The following is a 15,922-nucleotide window of genomic DNA, read 5'->3' as shown; positions in this document are numbered from 1 at the left end:
AGTTTGCAATAAACGAACAGAGTTGCACAAGCCAGGCGCTGCGCAAAGATTGGGAGAAAGCATGCACAGGGCTGTTGGCGAAGCATCTGAAAAGGTGTGCATCGATTAATACCTACTGGGAACCACGCATACTGGGCCAATTCTGCCAAGTACGGGGCTACATTTACTCTGGGGCCTGCAAGGGTCTTATTTGCGTTTGACAATTGCCAGTTCTCTTTAGTAAGCTTCGACACAGTAGAACTGTGTTATGCAGCGAAGTGTACACAATGTTTTGCAGTAGGGGCCACTATGACAACACCGTACGTGTCCCTTAATTATACATACGAGCATCTGCTGTTCCTGGTCGCAGTAAGAGTACTGATGCATCTAATAACTGCACTGGAAGCCAGTTGGACTGTTTCTGGCGTGCCTTGGTGATTTGCACCTTTCCTAACGGTTACGTTTTCCCGGCTGGTATGATTTTTTTCCACAGTCGTTTTAAAAAGGTATCAGCGGGGTTCTACTTACCTACTAAAGCTTGTTTTCACATTAATCTCTAGTCTCAACATATCATGACCACTGGTTGCTTAATATATTACTTGAGAGCACTGTGTTTATAAACAATGCACTACAAAGTACCCTTGGAGCGCTTTCTCAACAGACGTGACGCTGTCGAATGTGCCAAACATGAAACCAAGCTTTTGTGTAGAAATGCGTTGCAATAAGCATTCCTTTTTAGCAATAAGATGCCTACAGAAAGGAGTGTGTGTGCTTGATATGTAAGCATGCGGACAACAGTGTTACATTCAATTATCAGCCTAATTGCAACCACAAGCAACCATAACAAGCACAAGTCTACTTCTTGTGCTTCAGCCCTCATAAATATTCTAATCCTGCGGTGCTTCCATATGGCGAGACAAGTTTTCATAGAGGGACACGGAAGAGAAAGAACCCTCGGCAGGCGCCGCGGAAATTTCGGTTATGCACTAGAAGTTGTAAAACGCCGTTCAAGGAGCATTGTATCTCAAAAATATTTTCAAGGTTCACCGGCGATTACGGTACTCCCTAATGCAAAATTTGAGCGCAACTTTATACGTGTTTTCATTTCGCGATATATAGAGGCAAAGAAATTGAGAGAGCCCTGTAGCAGAGTCGGCAATCGTTGAAAATCTGATCTGCGGGTCAAGCGCGTCGGCTTTTATACATGACTCGTCGAAGGTTCCAGTGCAATCGCTGGTGCCGCTTGGCTTCCAGAAAGTACTACACAATTCACGTCACGCATGCAATCGGAAAACCATGACTATCAAAACAAGCGCGAACGAGACCAAACCAAACAAGCGCGAGCGAGAGCTGACGCGAGCAGACGATAGTACGAATCACGCAGTCCGGCTGAGACCAGATACGAGTACGCGTCGAGAGGTCGGGCGGGTCCCCATGAAACCAGTTTTCCGCGCGCCCCTCACTGCAGGGGCCGTTCTCATTGGTCTCCGCCGTTTGCGGCTCGCGTCTTTCATCTGCCGCTCCGCGTTCGCTCATTTTTCGCTATTGTGCTCGTTCGCTCGGTTACGCCACTGTCGACGCTCGCTGCAGGAGTGGGGCATTAAGAGCTGCGCTCTAAAATGTTTCGAAGTAGCCGAGATAGAAGGAAATAAAATTCGTCGAAAGTCGTGGTGCGAAAAGGCGAGCTTACCTGCCGCCTCTACCAGCTACTAGATAAGGGGGGCAAAATTTTTGACGAAGCGGTGGTGTTCCTCCGAGAGGAGCGCGCGGGCTTTTTGAATTTTTGGATGTTTTTCGACCACTATAGTTACCGCATGATCTATCCACTGCACTTGTCTGTTTGCTATGCCCCGACCTGGTGATGGGTCTTTCAGCAAAAGGGACGCTCTAACCGTGGATATAGGCTTGGGTAAGTCAGAAATTTGTTCCAACTGGATACGCCTTGCGAACTCACCGGTTATAATTCGTAGATTGAAATACGTGCCGTGAAATAACTAAAAGGTTAATTACGGTAATTATGTTAATAATTTCATTAGGCATATTGAGTTCTCGTAGAAGTAATGACCGCCTCACCGAATAATTTAGAACAAGGGTTAGAATTGTGCCATCTGCATGCGACAGGCAATATTTAGAAAGATTGGACCTTCTAGAAAGAAATAAACGCCCGGTATATAACAACACGTGGCTACACAAATGAAGTGATAAGTTACGTTTCATGTCCGTGCGTGTCTGTGGTGCGTTTATACAATGAGCCCCCATATTTACTTGCTCAACCCTCAGTTCTTATAACGACTGTGCACTCTATTTGTGGTCCCCTATGGAAAAAAGGCCATGGCGGGGGGGGGAAAGTCCCCCCTTCCTTGTGCGCGTGTGTTTGCTTGCGTGACAACATAGCGTGGTGTTAAATAATTAAGTTTAGCTAATTAACTTTGTTCCTTATGTTAGCTCAATTTTAAAAATTGAGCTCACTAGCAATAAGGGCATATCGATTTAGCGAAAATCTTGTGCTTAGCGCCAGTTTCGTAAAATGCTCCCTCAAATATTCTGTGGCAGAATACGTTGATGTCCAAGTTAACACTGGGACCCGCCGTGGTTGCTCAGTGGCTATGGTGTTGGGCTGCTGAGCACGAGGTCGCGGGATCGAATCCCGGCCACGGCGGCCGCATTTCCATGGGGGCGAAATGCGAAAACACCCGTGTGCTTAGATTTAGGTGCACGTTAAAGAACCCCAGGTGGTCGAAATTTCCGAAGTCCTCCACTACGGCGTGTCTCATAATCAGAAAGTGGTTTTCGCACGTAAAACCCCACAATTTAAGTCAACACTAGGGGAGGGGAAGTGTACTCCGGGTGCATGTCCTCCCCCTCCCTTCCCGAATATCTTGTGTAGCAGGATGCTGCCTGCGCAGCCCGCCCTTCTCGCTCAACCGTTCGCGGTCAAATGCATGCCGCCTCCCCCATCCCCAAGAAAAAGAAAATTCCTTGCTACGCCACTGTGTTGAGCAGCAGGTTTGTTGTAATTGTTAGGCAGTTGTTTGTCGAATAATTAAGGTGCTGTTAAGGAACATTGTTTTCAAAAAATTTTTATTCTAACAGGGCTAATCATGCATGTCGCTAATGCTACAGCGTTTGCACTTTTGTTTCGTGAGCAGAAACATGTCCAGTATTTTAAGGACGAAAAGTTGATGTGTGTAAAATATGCCATTAATAAAGTTGTTCTTCAGGGTTCCGGCAATGAAGATCCACTGTATGAGAAAGAGGAAAATGATAAATGAACGGCAGGGAGGATAACTAGGACAGATCCACTGTCCAAAATTTCTGAGCATAGTAACGACAAAGTAGCGGGCGCTTTCTTCTTTCTTTTTTGGTAATGTGGTACCTTAATCGTCTTGGTAACGTAGGACGGTAACGCGTTCATTTTATTAGAACGTAACGAGTAACGTACTTCCTGACATTTTTTCGGTAACTGCTATACAGCTACAAGACTGCTTATTGCATGACTTAGGTATCTTACCACTGCTTATTTGAACACTTCCACATTCCTCCATGCGGGTATTTCAAGCCAATCAGAGATAGTGTAGAAGTTCTGTGAGCCAATCGTATCTGGCAAGATGGCGAATTCGACAATATGGCGGTACTTGAGCGTCCAGATAATGCTCCGGTTAGTGGCGTCACTAGGGTCAGCGGCATACGGGGCGATGGCCTGCCGTGCCCCCGCCCTGTCCCGCCACCAGCTCCGGTTTATAAAGTTGGGCGATAGTCACGTGTCTTACGACACTAATGCGAAGTATGCATGAATAACGAGCATAAGGTGACAGAAGACCGGCAGTCAGCGTCGTCCGTTGAAAGACGGCATCTTGTGCAGCCGCCTAAAATCACCGAATCCCGACCGTGACGTTAGAAGTCCGTAGCCTGCAAACGAACGCGCACCATGCAATGCCTCCCAAGTTCATTTACCTCGGTGCCGATGCCGTGAAAGCTTAAGATTTCAGACAATTTTGCAGGCGCCAAGGCAAACAGCATGCATTTGTGTTTCCACGGGGCCATGCAATGAATTGTTTTAGCATAACGTGATTACATTAGCGCTAGACGTGTACCACGAGATGGCAGCACCGGCGGTAAGATCTTGTGACGCTTTAAGCCAATGCGAGCAGAACATTTGTATCAGTGTAGGACAACACATTCGACTTGTCGGGCGATCGTAAACACGTCGGAGGTGACATAATCATCGCGAAGGTATATTTTGCGTGTTTCCAATTTTGGAGAGAAAAGTCGATCGCGCGACGCGGTACTTTTGTGGTTCATCACAGATTTGGCTTGATTAAGGTGCAGCCACGAATGCCACCAAAACGTGCTCTAACAGTGACTCAATAGTCCAAGAACGTTGAACGCCGCTGTCTGCTCTTCTTCGGTACACTTGTGTACTGTATAATGTGCACTGTACACAAGTATATTGTATGCTTTTGTACACTTTCACGCCTGCTTGTTTCCCCTGCGCAGTATATAACCATGCACCGTACAAGTTGTACTGGACTGGGGGCACGTGATCTCGCGTGTACGCCGCTGCGCGGTGGCAGGAACGACAGCGGCGAAGATATAACCCCATTCGAAAACTTTGTGAAGAAAGAACGACTGACAGAGCACACGTGCGCAACGGGCAACATGATATGTCAAAACTTTATTAATCTTTTCGTCGCATCGTCGACAGCACCACCGCAGTGAACAAAGCGTAACCAGCTGGCTTCCCGTTCATTTGCGGTTTCCGCACTTACCTCCAGTATATATACATGAAGCGTGAAGAGCTACAGTGTCGGCAATACAAAGTCAAAAGAAAGCTTTCCTTGTTTATGTTTGCGGGCTACTGCATTCCAATAGTTTAATGCTCGGCTACTTCGCCGAGACCTTTTGTCGCTATAGACAATATCGTGACATTACAAACGTTGCCATGCACGTCTAGCGCTTCCAACTAATAAGGTTTCTGTTTCTGAAACTTCTCAAGTACACCTCTCGCGGAGAGGTAAAGCAGCAGTTTTATATATAGTTAAGCCAACATGTCGGTGACTAAAATGAACCGTATGCTATTACGTCAAGTGACGTCGTGCACAAACAGCGCGATGGAGCAATTTCAGAAGCTGAGAGAGTACTCAAAGTTACAAAGCATTTCAGATTGTGCAACGATAGTTGAGGCATCATAATTAATGAACACAGCTATACACGTAGCGTTACTATTGTCTATACGGCTCGTGCAAAAAACGAAAACCAAAATATATATACATATTTTTCCATCAGATTGCGCCGGTACATAATGATAAAATGGCAGTGCGTTAGAAGGAAAACAGGGTAACGCACGCTGACTTACAGACGCTCTGAACGCTTGTGAATGCAGTTTTTTTTTCTGTTGTTGTTAGTAGTCCATCATACAGAGAGAGAGAAAGAGAAAAAAAAAAGCATTTTGCAGCGGTAAACGCATGTCTTCACAGCTATACAAGATGACGTCACTGTAAACGAACACAACACATTGCTCAATTAACGCCTCTTTGGGCAAGGATATGCTGGGAAAACATCCAATTCCCAACGGCAATTTCACAGTACACTCTTGCTGGTAGCTTGTAGTACACAAGTTGCATCATTTTGACTGCACTGAAATGTTTTACTCCCACACACAAAAGAGGAACATTAACAGTCCTAATCTGGTCTCAGAACACTATAGCAAATCGCACGCAATGTTCTGAATGCGTGTGATCCAGGAGCACAGAAAAATATAGCATCGATTTCGTGCATCGAAGGGCATCAATGAAGCACGGCACATTTCAAAAACGTCCTGAAAACGAATGCTATGGCCACTGGTGCTCCAGAAACGGCTTGGAATTCCTGTGTCGTGCGCAGGTCTTCAAAACAATAACAAGTATAGCATAACCCTATGAATGCCACGGCGGGCTTTAGCAGCAAGCAGTGGAGCTTAAACATGTGTTTGCATAGGCGTTGGCATATCACATGCAATGTCTCAGCCATTCCTTGCGGGACTAACAAGCGAATGCGTAGGCGCGCTCACGGTAGTCCGAAGTTGTACCATCGTTTCTTCGGTTGCTTGTCTTCGGCCCCTACTACCGAGGGTTCGAGTTATTAGAAAACTATATACCGGATCATGTAGCCGTACTGCACGTCTGCAGCTTATTAGGAAAGCCGCGGATTGAACGTCACTGCAGATAATTTGTGAGAGTGTCGGTACGCATCGAAAGCTAGCTAATAAGGCGCACGAGGCAGAATTACAGGTTCTTGCGGAATCTGGGCGGGGTTTACAAAAAATTTCGACGCCCGTATGTGCACCTTTCACGCAAAAACAACTATTGTATTGACATAATCCTAAAAGTCAGAAAAGCTATAATCACAAATAGCCGCGGTGCTCGAGCATGATACTCACGTGGCCAGAAAAAATATTTGTTTTTTCCTTCTCGAAACAGAGACGGCAGGATTTTTACTAGTCGTGGTCTTTTTCATTGTCTACCATCTGTGGGAATCGTCTCCATAAACAGCTTCCTTCACGGAAGCTCCTATAACTCAAGACTGGATCTTTCGAGGACAATACGAACAAATCGGCGGACACGTATATAGCTTCACGGGAGAAAGGGATTCATTAGGATAACGACCTAATGACCGCCAACGTTTCGGTTATGCTATGTCCCCAACGCTGGAATAATAAACCAAGCCGCACTTATCTTTGTGGCCTCGAGAGAAAGGAAAGTATGACAAACTATAGTTGCTGCGCTTAATATGTCCAAACGTTTTTGTAGTTCGTTATACTTATCATGGCTGATATTCCTGCCATGAACGACGGCAAGTTGCGTGCAGCTATGCGCGAAGGGCCGTGCGCGAGCACCTTCTCTCGCAGAATGAAAGAGCTGCGCTAATGAATGTGTGTACTCGGTCATCTGACCAGAGTGCACTTCGCGCTGATTGTAATTATTGATCGAACAACAGATGTATGAATAACTCCTGCGTACATACGGGCATCTTCAACATTTCTAAAGCGTTTGTCATTCGAGAATTCGCGGACCATTAGACCCTGTCGCACTGTGCTTCTTGGAAGAAGGAAACAGCTGAGGATAGAACGGTGGAAAGCTGTGTACACATTCTCTTCTCAGAATATTCGCCCGTATGCTGGTGTTTACAAACCCTGCGCAGAAGAACGCACTCGGTGCTATGAACAAATTCACGGGGACGTGTTATGTTTCGTGAAACGGCCTGCTCGCTGACAAGCGGTTATGACAGTACATTCTTGGTCAGCAGGAGGGAAGGCAGCTACGAGAAGTTAAGCCTGAGAACAAGTACACCTGAATTGGACCCAAAATTTATACAGAATTCAGCACCTGCGTGCACAGCACCCATATACAGGAGGCACTGATTCCCTACGCTTCTACGCATATCAGCGGGTTTGCCGCGGTTTAGATGCAGTGACTACAAGCGTCGTGTAGACATTACTCTGTCTCTAAAATGGCTGTGATAACTACGTTTTAACTGACGTAAAAAACAGTCTCGATCCTTATTGTATATGGTAGTATTATATATCTGCTTTTTTAGTGTATTCCTCCGACGTTAAAGAGTAGTTTAGCTCAGTAATTGAAATTGCTGTGCGTGGATATACGATAGCAAAAAAATAATTTGTTCATAACGCTTAGTGTGGCTGAATCAGCAGGCAGCATGCATGACGCGAAGCAGACGAGCTCTGCGATATCGGTGATAACCTGAGAAATTCAGCGCAGACTTCGCCCACAAAACCACACTGCACCCAAGTCACCTGTGCTTCCGCCCTCGAAAACATAGTTCCTGCAAAGAGGCGCCGATATCCAAGGAACTTCGCATCCGTCGTGACGTCACCGAAATGAGCGAGCGTAATTGGATGGCGCATCCATACAAATTCTCACTGATTTGTACGGCGATGTACTTAACGCTGCATTCTTAGGTTGCAACCGATTAGAGAGAAGATAGAGGTTATTTACGTCCAAGAAAATAAAGAGGGAAGATAAACAGCGGGGTAGCAGCACGTTGTATAATGATAGATGCGCAGCCATGTTACAAGGCACTTGGAAAAAAAAGCGCTCGCTCCTTCCTTCTTTTCCAGCGTATGTGGTCAGAAACAGTTAACCAGGGCTGTAGTTGATGGTTTGCCCTTGCAATATTTACAGTCGCGGCTGATGCAGAAAATAGTATTTGCGGAGCGGTTTCACCTTGTGCGACTCCACCAGAGGCTGCCAACAAAAAACTCAAAGAGTCCGGAGCAAACAGATCGAATCAAAGCGAAGTGAACCGAATCGAAACAGGTTTAGGATCAAACCTAATATAGACAGTCTGCACGAGGTAAGCAAGCGCATCTTTTCGGCAGATGCGTCTACCTTAAGGAACATTTCAAATAATTCGTTTATGGTGAGAGCATTTCAGGTGCTTTATACACAAGTTTGAGAGCCGGGTTGTGACTATGCACAATTTCGGTTAGAATCGATCGTATTCTGCATGCTGCTTCAAACCATGACGGAAAACTTCAAAACGGACCATTGTATAAATCAGTTCTATATTCGATGCGCGAAATCATCGATAATAACATCTCAATTAAGAAGTCTTAAAAGCGCCCTTGAGGATTATTCTTGAACGCATTCTGAACTCTTAATCTTGCGCGCTTGGTATGGCGGCACTTGAGAATTTCAAAACGGAGGAAGAAAACAACTAAAGCACCAGCACCTTAGAAAGATGGGACGGCAAACGCACTATTAAACATCGCAGCGCTCTCATCCATTTGCCCATGCTTTACTGTAGGTGGTAGAGCTGCGACAGAGATTCGAGAAAGGATAGCACTCCTTTCTTAGCGAAGACAACCGTACAAGCAGAATGCTGTTTCAAAACTAGTTGCCATTCATTACGCTAGCCCGAAGAAGGAAGTTTCACAGACAAAAGGAACAAACAATGGTCACGTAGCAAAACCGAGGACGACTCCAGCTGCTCCATTTTAGTTATGTTGGAAGTCGAATCTGCGAAGAGAGCCGGTATCAACCGATACCGAATGGTAGGGAACGGCACTACATCCCCGGTTCTTACGAAGGAACGGTCTGGGCACGCATTCACAAAACACTTCTTACTTCATAGAGTGGTTTTAACAAAGGACAACGGTCCGAAAGTGACAGAGATGAACGTTTTTAGCTATGAGGCTGTTGGTAACAGACAAAACAGTTGTTACAAAGTCTTGCGAATTCGGCCCCCTGGTTCGTATATGTTCTTTGCATACAAGTATAGTCAATTCAAACGCACAAACGAAAAATGTTGTAGCATTCAAAGAGCACAAAAGCAAGAAAACAGACACAGTGGGCGTATACTTTCACTACCACGTACACAGCAGGGACACGAAGTCGCTGAGCACAATATTCATAGATAACAAACGACTCTTACACAAACTTTCATTGCAAGCAGAAGCAAAGCTTATAGCTTCACTGAACGCGCATACAGACTATTTACACAGACAGGATAGACGTGCACTCGTGTCGATCCGTCAAACATGTACAGGAAACGACTCGCACTCCCACGCATGGGAAACGGGGGCGCCTTGATCGCGTAACGCACACAATCGCAACCACATACGTTAAAATGAATTGGACCCTCTGACAAACGCGCGGCGCGACGTTGTTGTTGTTGCATATGTAAACCTCAGTGCGTCTTATATATAGACTGCGCCGAACTCTAGAGACAACATCCAATTATTTACGGGATTGCGGGCGCGGCTTACTTTCGCGTCCGTTTCTGGTCATAGCGGCTCGATAGAAGGTATAGGCTCCTTGCCCAAAGCAATCGTATGCCATGGTCTTGGTTGTTGTAGCTTGTATAGCGCACTGCTGAAAGGCCCTGTGCCTTTGGAGGAGTGGCCGTGAAACTTATTTCAATAATGATGACGCGTCTTATCCCTGCGACAAGTCGTGGTCTTTTACTATTATTTACTATTTTCGACGTATTTATCGAATGCGCTTAAAATGTACTGGATGCAAATAGTGCTTCATCGTTCAACATTGTTTTCATTTATTGTATGTTTTATGTTAAAAATAATTTGGAATTTAGCCTAGGTTGCGACGAAATTTAGTTTCTTTCTTTCTTTCTTTCTTTCTTTCTTTCTTTCTTTCTTTCTTTCTATCTTTCTTTCTTTCTTTCTTTCTTTCTTTCTTTGTGTCTAGCGGTGTTAGTAAACTTTCGTAGGCGATATAACCTGCTTGGTTACACGTTTCTGCTCAGTCAAGCAGACGCATTGGAATTATGAAGATCGGATATTAGAGACACGCGGGATCTCCTACGGTTTCCACGGTCCCAAGCACTTACGCAAAACAATCCGTTATCGAACCTTTGAGTTTTTACGTGTTTACAGCACTGCTTCTCTCGAATATCTGCTCTTGTAAACTTGCATAAGGAGACGCACTCAAGGTTGTCTTTAAGGTATTCATCTGGCTACGTTATTCAATGTGCAACTGTGTTTGTACAGTCTGCGCGTGCCAGATGATTCAACGTGCATTCCGAAAAGCAATGCGCCTAAGTGACATGCACACAGACATCTTTTTTTCAGCGCCGTTAGCTATTTACAAATACGAATGTAGAATCTTCACAATTTCATTGCGCCCACAAGCAAATGTCTTTTTTTTTCATTAAGCAGCATGACATCTAACCAAATTTACATGAGTTTCACTGTAGTTGCACAGCGGCTGTTCTGCTGCTTAACATGAAGTTGCGGGTTCGTGTCCAGACCGTATAGTTGCCGCACTTCTTCACTATACTGCGCCACTCATAATCCAGGGTGAATGAATTAGTGGTTCCGAGAGTTAAAATCAATCAATCAATCAATCAATCAATCAATCAATCAATCAATCAATCAATCAATCAATCAATCAATCAATCAATCAATCAATCAATCAATCAATCAATCAATCAATCAATCAATCAATCCTGTAACTGTAACGAATTCTTGTTATAGCTCTGCCCCTTCTACATCAGGCACTAGTCGTGCAGAGTCCAATTTATAAACGATTATGCGGCGGCAGCACTTCCTGTAGACCTAATTCGCAGTATCATTAACGTTAAATGACCCAATTGTGTCCATAACTGTAAGGTTTTTCTTGTTTACTCTGCAGAACCATATAAATGGTGCGGAAGTACGATGACTTATACAAGCGAAACGTCTAGTATGCATTCTTGTCACCTTGTATTTGTAACATTCGCGAGAAAATAAGAAAAGCAATATACAGGGTGTTGAGCCACGGCGCAGGAGAACGATGGCAATGTTTGTATATAACCGGAGCGTGCGAATAATGATAGTATCATTTTGCGTGCAAATAAAAGAAAGGAGAGGTAGTATAGCGTTGCTCCGGTTTCGTGAATTAATTTAAAACAAATTCAACGCTACAATCTGACCGTAAGTCCACAAGGAGGCCACATCGAAGCATTGACTGCACATTAGAGCAAAGTCGACATTGGTTAACTTAGACTGGGTATTGGAAGCGAATGCGACACACACAAAAAACAAAACAAAGAAAGACCCTGTCGCTGAAAGATGTAGAAGGTCGAGCTGCAGTAAAAGCTACAGCTCACAGTGAAAGCTGTGGCTTTGACTGTATACATATCCTATGCTATGCGGTCATGCCCCCTTGCAAACACCAAGGACCCGCGCGACTTTACGCAGGTCATGTGACTGCGCGTACAGTTTAGCACCGAAACAGGAGGTGATATAAGTAACTCTAGTAATAAAGTCTTAAGTGTGACACATGGATATCAGCGGTTTCTGCGGGAAACAGTGGGCAGAGGTAAAAAATGGATTCAGAGGAAGAAAAAAAAAACGAACATAGTCAAGCAACGAGATGCGCCTAAATACAGAGATATTCTTGAGCCCTGGCTGTGTCGATCAACCCCCGGGAGTGGAAAAGGCTGCAGCGTCACATGTAGTGAACGCCATCGCTTGACCCAGCGGACGTTTCTCTTGTTCGTGAATGCCAAGCGAAGCCACGTAATGCAAGAATTGGTCCCGTGGCATACACCTGCCAATTAAGCAAAAACCATACCGCCGTCTGTGCACACATTTAGAGGCAGCATCCGTGCTTTTACATCAAATAAATACAACATACATATTGATTTTGATGCGTCAGTTATTTTTTTGTTGCAGCTGCAAGGGCTTCTTTAGTGTTGTTTTAGCGCTCTGTTCATCAATTGAAGCGTCCGCTTTCCTAAATTTCCTTTGTCGCCTTTGATTACAAAGAAAGCGTCCAGTCATTTAATGCTCATATGTTGTTGTTTTTTCGGTCTAGCATGATCGCGCAAGACTTCTTTCTTTCTCTTCACTGTACTCGCATAAGGCGGCCAGGAACAAAAGCAAATGAAACTATACATTTCAGGTACCCAAGAACGCCGGATCAACAAGATAATTTTCACGAAAACGCCGCGATACTATGTGATCTTGCTTCGAGTCCAAGTACGTCATTCTTTCCTTGGCCGTTATTTGGGCTTACATAGACAAAAAAAAACGCATTAGAATTGACAACGTACGCCGTGTCGACTCGCGAATTCGAGCTCGCAGCATGCCTTGGTTATTTGGCTTCAGCAGGAAAATCAGGTTTAAACCCAGACACACTGCAGGAAGTCTTTTTAGCTTTCTCTTTCTTTCTTTTATCGCTCGCTTATAGTCCCCCTATTCGCTGTCCGCAGACGTCAGAGCAACCTGCTTCCGCGTACCGAAAGCAGCGAACGAACCTGCCTGGTGGGTTCCTTTGCGCTCTTTTTTGGTGTGAGCTCTGCAGCAAACGTTATGTCGGCGTAAATCTGCCAGGATATTTTACGCCACCGTTTCAGTTACCGCTTATTCTTTTTTCTCCTATACGAAGATTGTTTCCACGCTATTTGCGTGATATGGCCAGAGGCTAATCGAGCCGCTTAGGCAGTTTCTTTTTCTTTTTTGTTGTTGTTTATCGTACCTCCCGAGCACGTATCGCCGGCGCCTCTAATGATTTCGCCTCCCAAACGACGCGCACTCGGTCATCTATACGACGCCGTCGCGACGTTCTGCAGCAACTACGAAACAGCGCTTCCTATAGATTAGGCTGTAGGTAACTGCACGTTGCAAGCCAGCGACGCGTAATATTGTGCGCTGAGCACCTAGGCACAGCCTCGCCTTCCGCGCGTACCGCAAGGTTTCTAGTTCTTCGCGTGGTCTTTTCGACCTCCAAATTACACGGAGCTGTTGTTCTGCGTACGAAAATTTGTAGACAGCTATGTGGTCATTTGGCGCCTCGTACGCACACGTTACAGAATTTTGTCGTATAAGAACTTTACGGAACGTCCAAATCTGAATGTATCGAGCCAAGAAATGATGGCAAGATGCTTTTTACCTGAAAACAAGAGCGATAAAGTTTAGATCAAGACGACAAGGAATGTACGGAAAGATAAAGTGAACTGTCGGAAAAAAAAAAAAAACACACTTATAGGAGCAGCGGTAGGGTTTAAATCCGACGCAGATGTGTTAAAAGAAGATTGAATTAGAACAAAGAGAGTCACTGAGTTATAGCTCAATGTAGGCGTTGCTCATCCTGTGTGGCATACGTCTTTGCATGAGGACTAAAACTATTAAAAGCTGCGCTTTTCAGCAGAGACATGCTATAACATATGAATCATGCTAAGGCTCCAGAAAACAATTTGTAATGCGGCCACGTTGGACCTACTTTGCTGTTTGGTAATGACCCTGTCCAATTCAGCTGTGGCAAGCATCCACAGTGGTTTAGAAGCATCTTTTCTGGCTTTAGATTCTGTTCGCAACGGCGGATTAGCAGAAGCGTACGAAGAAACGACCTGCGAGTTGACCGGCCGCTGAGGGCTAAAAGAACACAGACGGGACTCGTTCTATGTTCTTCCCTATGGTTGTCTTATCCGTTTGCGCGCTGGATCCCAAATAAATCCACAGGCGGTGTTATCGGGATCTGGGTATTCACTTCCGTTTATTGTAAGCGAGCTGGGCATGTTTCCCTTGCGATTTCTTTAACTCGGCAAAAAGAAATCAGAACATGTACAGCAAAACCTCGTTATAACGAAGTTGAAGTGGAAACAAGAATTACTTCTTTATTTCCATTATTGCATTTACTGCACTAGGAATCTCTACGAGGATTTCAAAGGGTAATTTCACGTACTTCGTTATATTCATTATTTCGTCATATCCCGTTTCGTTATAACGAGGTTTGACTGTATCGCGTACGTTGTTGAATCAGAGCGTGCGTGTGGGTCCGTCACTCGAAAGCTCGTGGAACGGTTTGCTTCGACGTGGTACGCAACCGGATCACAGGCATGTCCCCAACTGCATCTTTCTTTCTCGATATCGGTGACAAATAACTGGACAGCGGACACGACAGAAGCCGTACCGGGACGGCGAGGCGTCACCGCTAGCGCAGACTACAACGTGCTATAGTTCACCAAACCGCTCGCTGCAACGTTTCGTGTCGACAGAGACTGTAACCTGACCGCGCACGGAAGAACAAGAGAAACGCCCGCGGGCGCGCAACGCGACGTCACGTTACGTGCGAGGCGCTACTGGATAACGCAGGCGTGCGCGACGCTTGCGAAGAAGCGCTGCACCCGGCCTCCTTCTTCGGCCGGGCCCGGGTCGTCCAGGTCGAGCGCGACGTGTTGTTGCAGCTGCAGCTGCCGCTGCGAGCCGGGGCTGTCGGGGATCGGTGCTCGGGGGCCCAGCCAGGGCTCCTGCAATTGTCACCTGGGCGGGGGCACCGGCCGCGGCCGGTTGTCCAGCACCTTCTCGATCTCGCCCATCACGATCGACGTCAGCTTGGGAACCACCTGGGCGAAAGCACGGGACCAAGTTTGACCTTACTTTCTCGTCAGCGCAGGGCTCAGCAGCACGATTAGCATTCTTGTTCCTTTACATGACTGCTTCTCACGTTATAAATCGGAGCGATATGGCGTCGACCTGCGGAGCTCGACGCCGTGTATTCGGCCGCGGCGGCCGCGTTTTGATGGGGCTAAAATGCAAGGACGCTCGCGTACTTAGATTTAGGTGCACGTTGAAGAACCACAGGTGTTCGAAAAAACGCGGCAGTGCCCCCCTACAGCATGTCTCATAGTGAGATTGTGGTTTTGGCACAAAGAACTCCAGAATTAAATTTTTTTTCTGACCTTATATTTTCATATGGGCCAGCCTGACGGACTTGTTTCCACCCGAGATCTGATGTGGCCTAGTACGATAAAGCTACTGCTTAGTAACTGGCGCATGGTATCAACGCTTGGCGTACACTTCAGCTATAGAGTGACTTGCATCTATCGCATCGGTGCTCGCGAGAGGCTTAGTCCCCCCACTGACTAAGCGGTTGGCCTATACAGAGTGTGCTTAAACGTCGGCTGTCCTTTTTGGTTTCGATTCGCAGCAAACATGCTTGTAATTGTAGTCCGGCTACACGTAACACGTAAACAAGTCAGGGTGTGGTATTCCGACAAGGGAATGCAGAAATGATGTGCTATTGAGATTTCAGTGCAAGTTAAGGCATGTCAGGGGGTCAAATTTAATCTGAGCCTTCCACTATGGCGTCTCGAGATCGAACTGGATCTTATACGTGCAAAGAAATAAAAATAAATAAAACTAAACAAATAAAAATATACGGAATAATAAATAAATAAATAAATAAATAAATGCGCGCACGATACTTCACATGAGAAATAGAACGACCTCTTGTACAGACCCTACGAGAGTTGTGGGATCCCACCTTTATACTATACCCAATGCATAACTATTTGTGCACTAAAGAACTTGAACTTGACTATAGCGATCACCGATTGAATGCATTTACGCGAAGCCGTCGATTAACCCCATGGGGGAATCTGCGAGTAAATGAGCTTTGCGACACAGTCGCAACTAAGCGTGAGGGCGATGAGGGAGCAA

The 15,922-nt window shown here is 45.6% G+C and overlaps 1 protein-coding gene across 1 annotated transcript in view; it reads right to left on the bottom strand.

The window, feature by feature from the left end:
- Positions 1 to 4,627: 4,627 nt before the first annotated feature.
- Hk (potassium voltage-gated channel subfamily A regulatory beta subunit hyperkinetic) overlaps positions 4,628 to 15,922 on the bottom strand; it is a 104,645-nt gene continuing 93,350 nt past the window's right edge. Inside the window, exon 16 of the mRNA XM_055062547.2 lies at positions 4,628 to 14,826. Coding sequence (XP_054918522.2) covers positions 14,740 to 14,826 — 87 coding nt within the window. The 3' untranslated portion in view covers positions 4,628 to 14,739. The remainder of the gene's footprint in view (positions 14,827 to 15,922) is intronic.

The sequence above is a fragment of the Dermacentor andersoni genome, chromosome 3 (assembly GCF_023375885.2).
Source record: "Dermacentor andersoni chromosome 3, qqDerAnde1_hic_scaffold, whole genome shotgun sequence".
Lineage (NCBI taxonomy): Eukaryota > Metazoa > Arthropoda > Arachnida > Ixodida > Ixodidae > Dermacentor > Dermacentor andersoni.
This window is presented reverse-complemented; position numbering and strand designations above follow the sequence as displayed.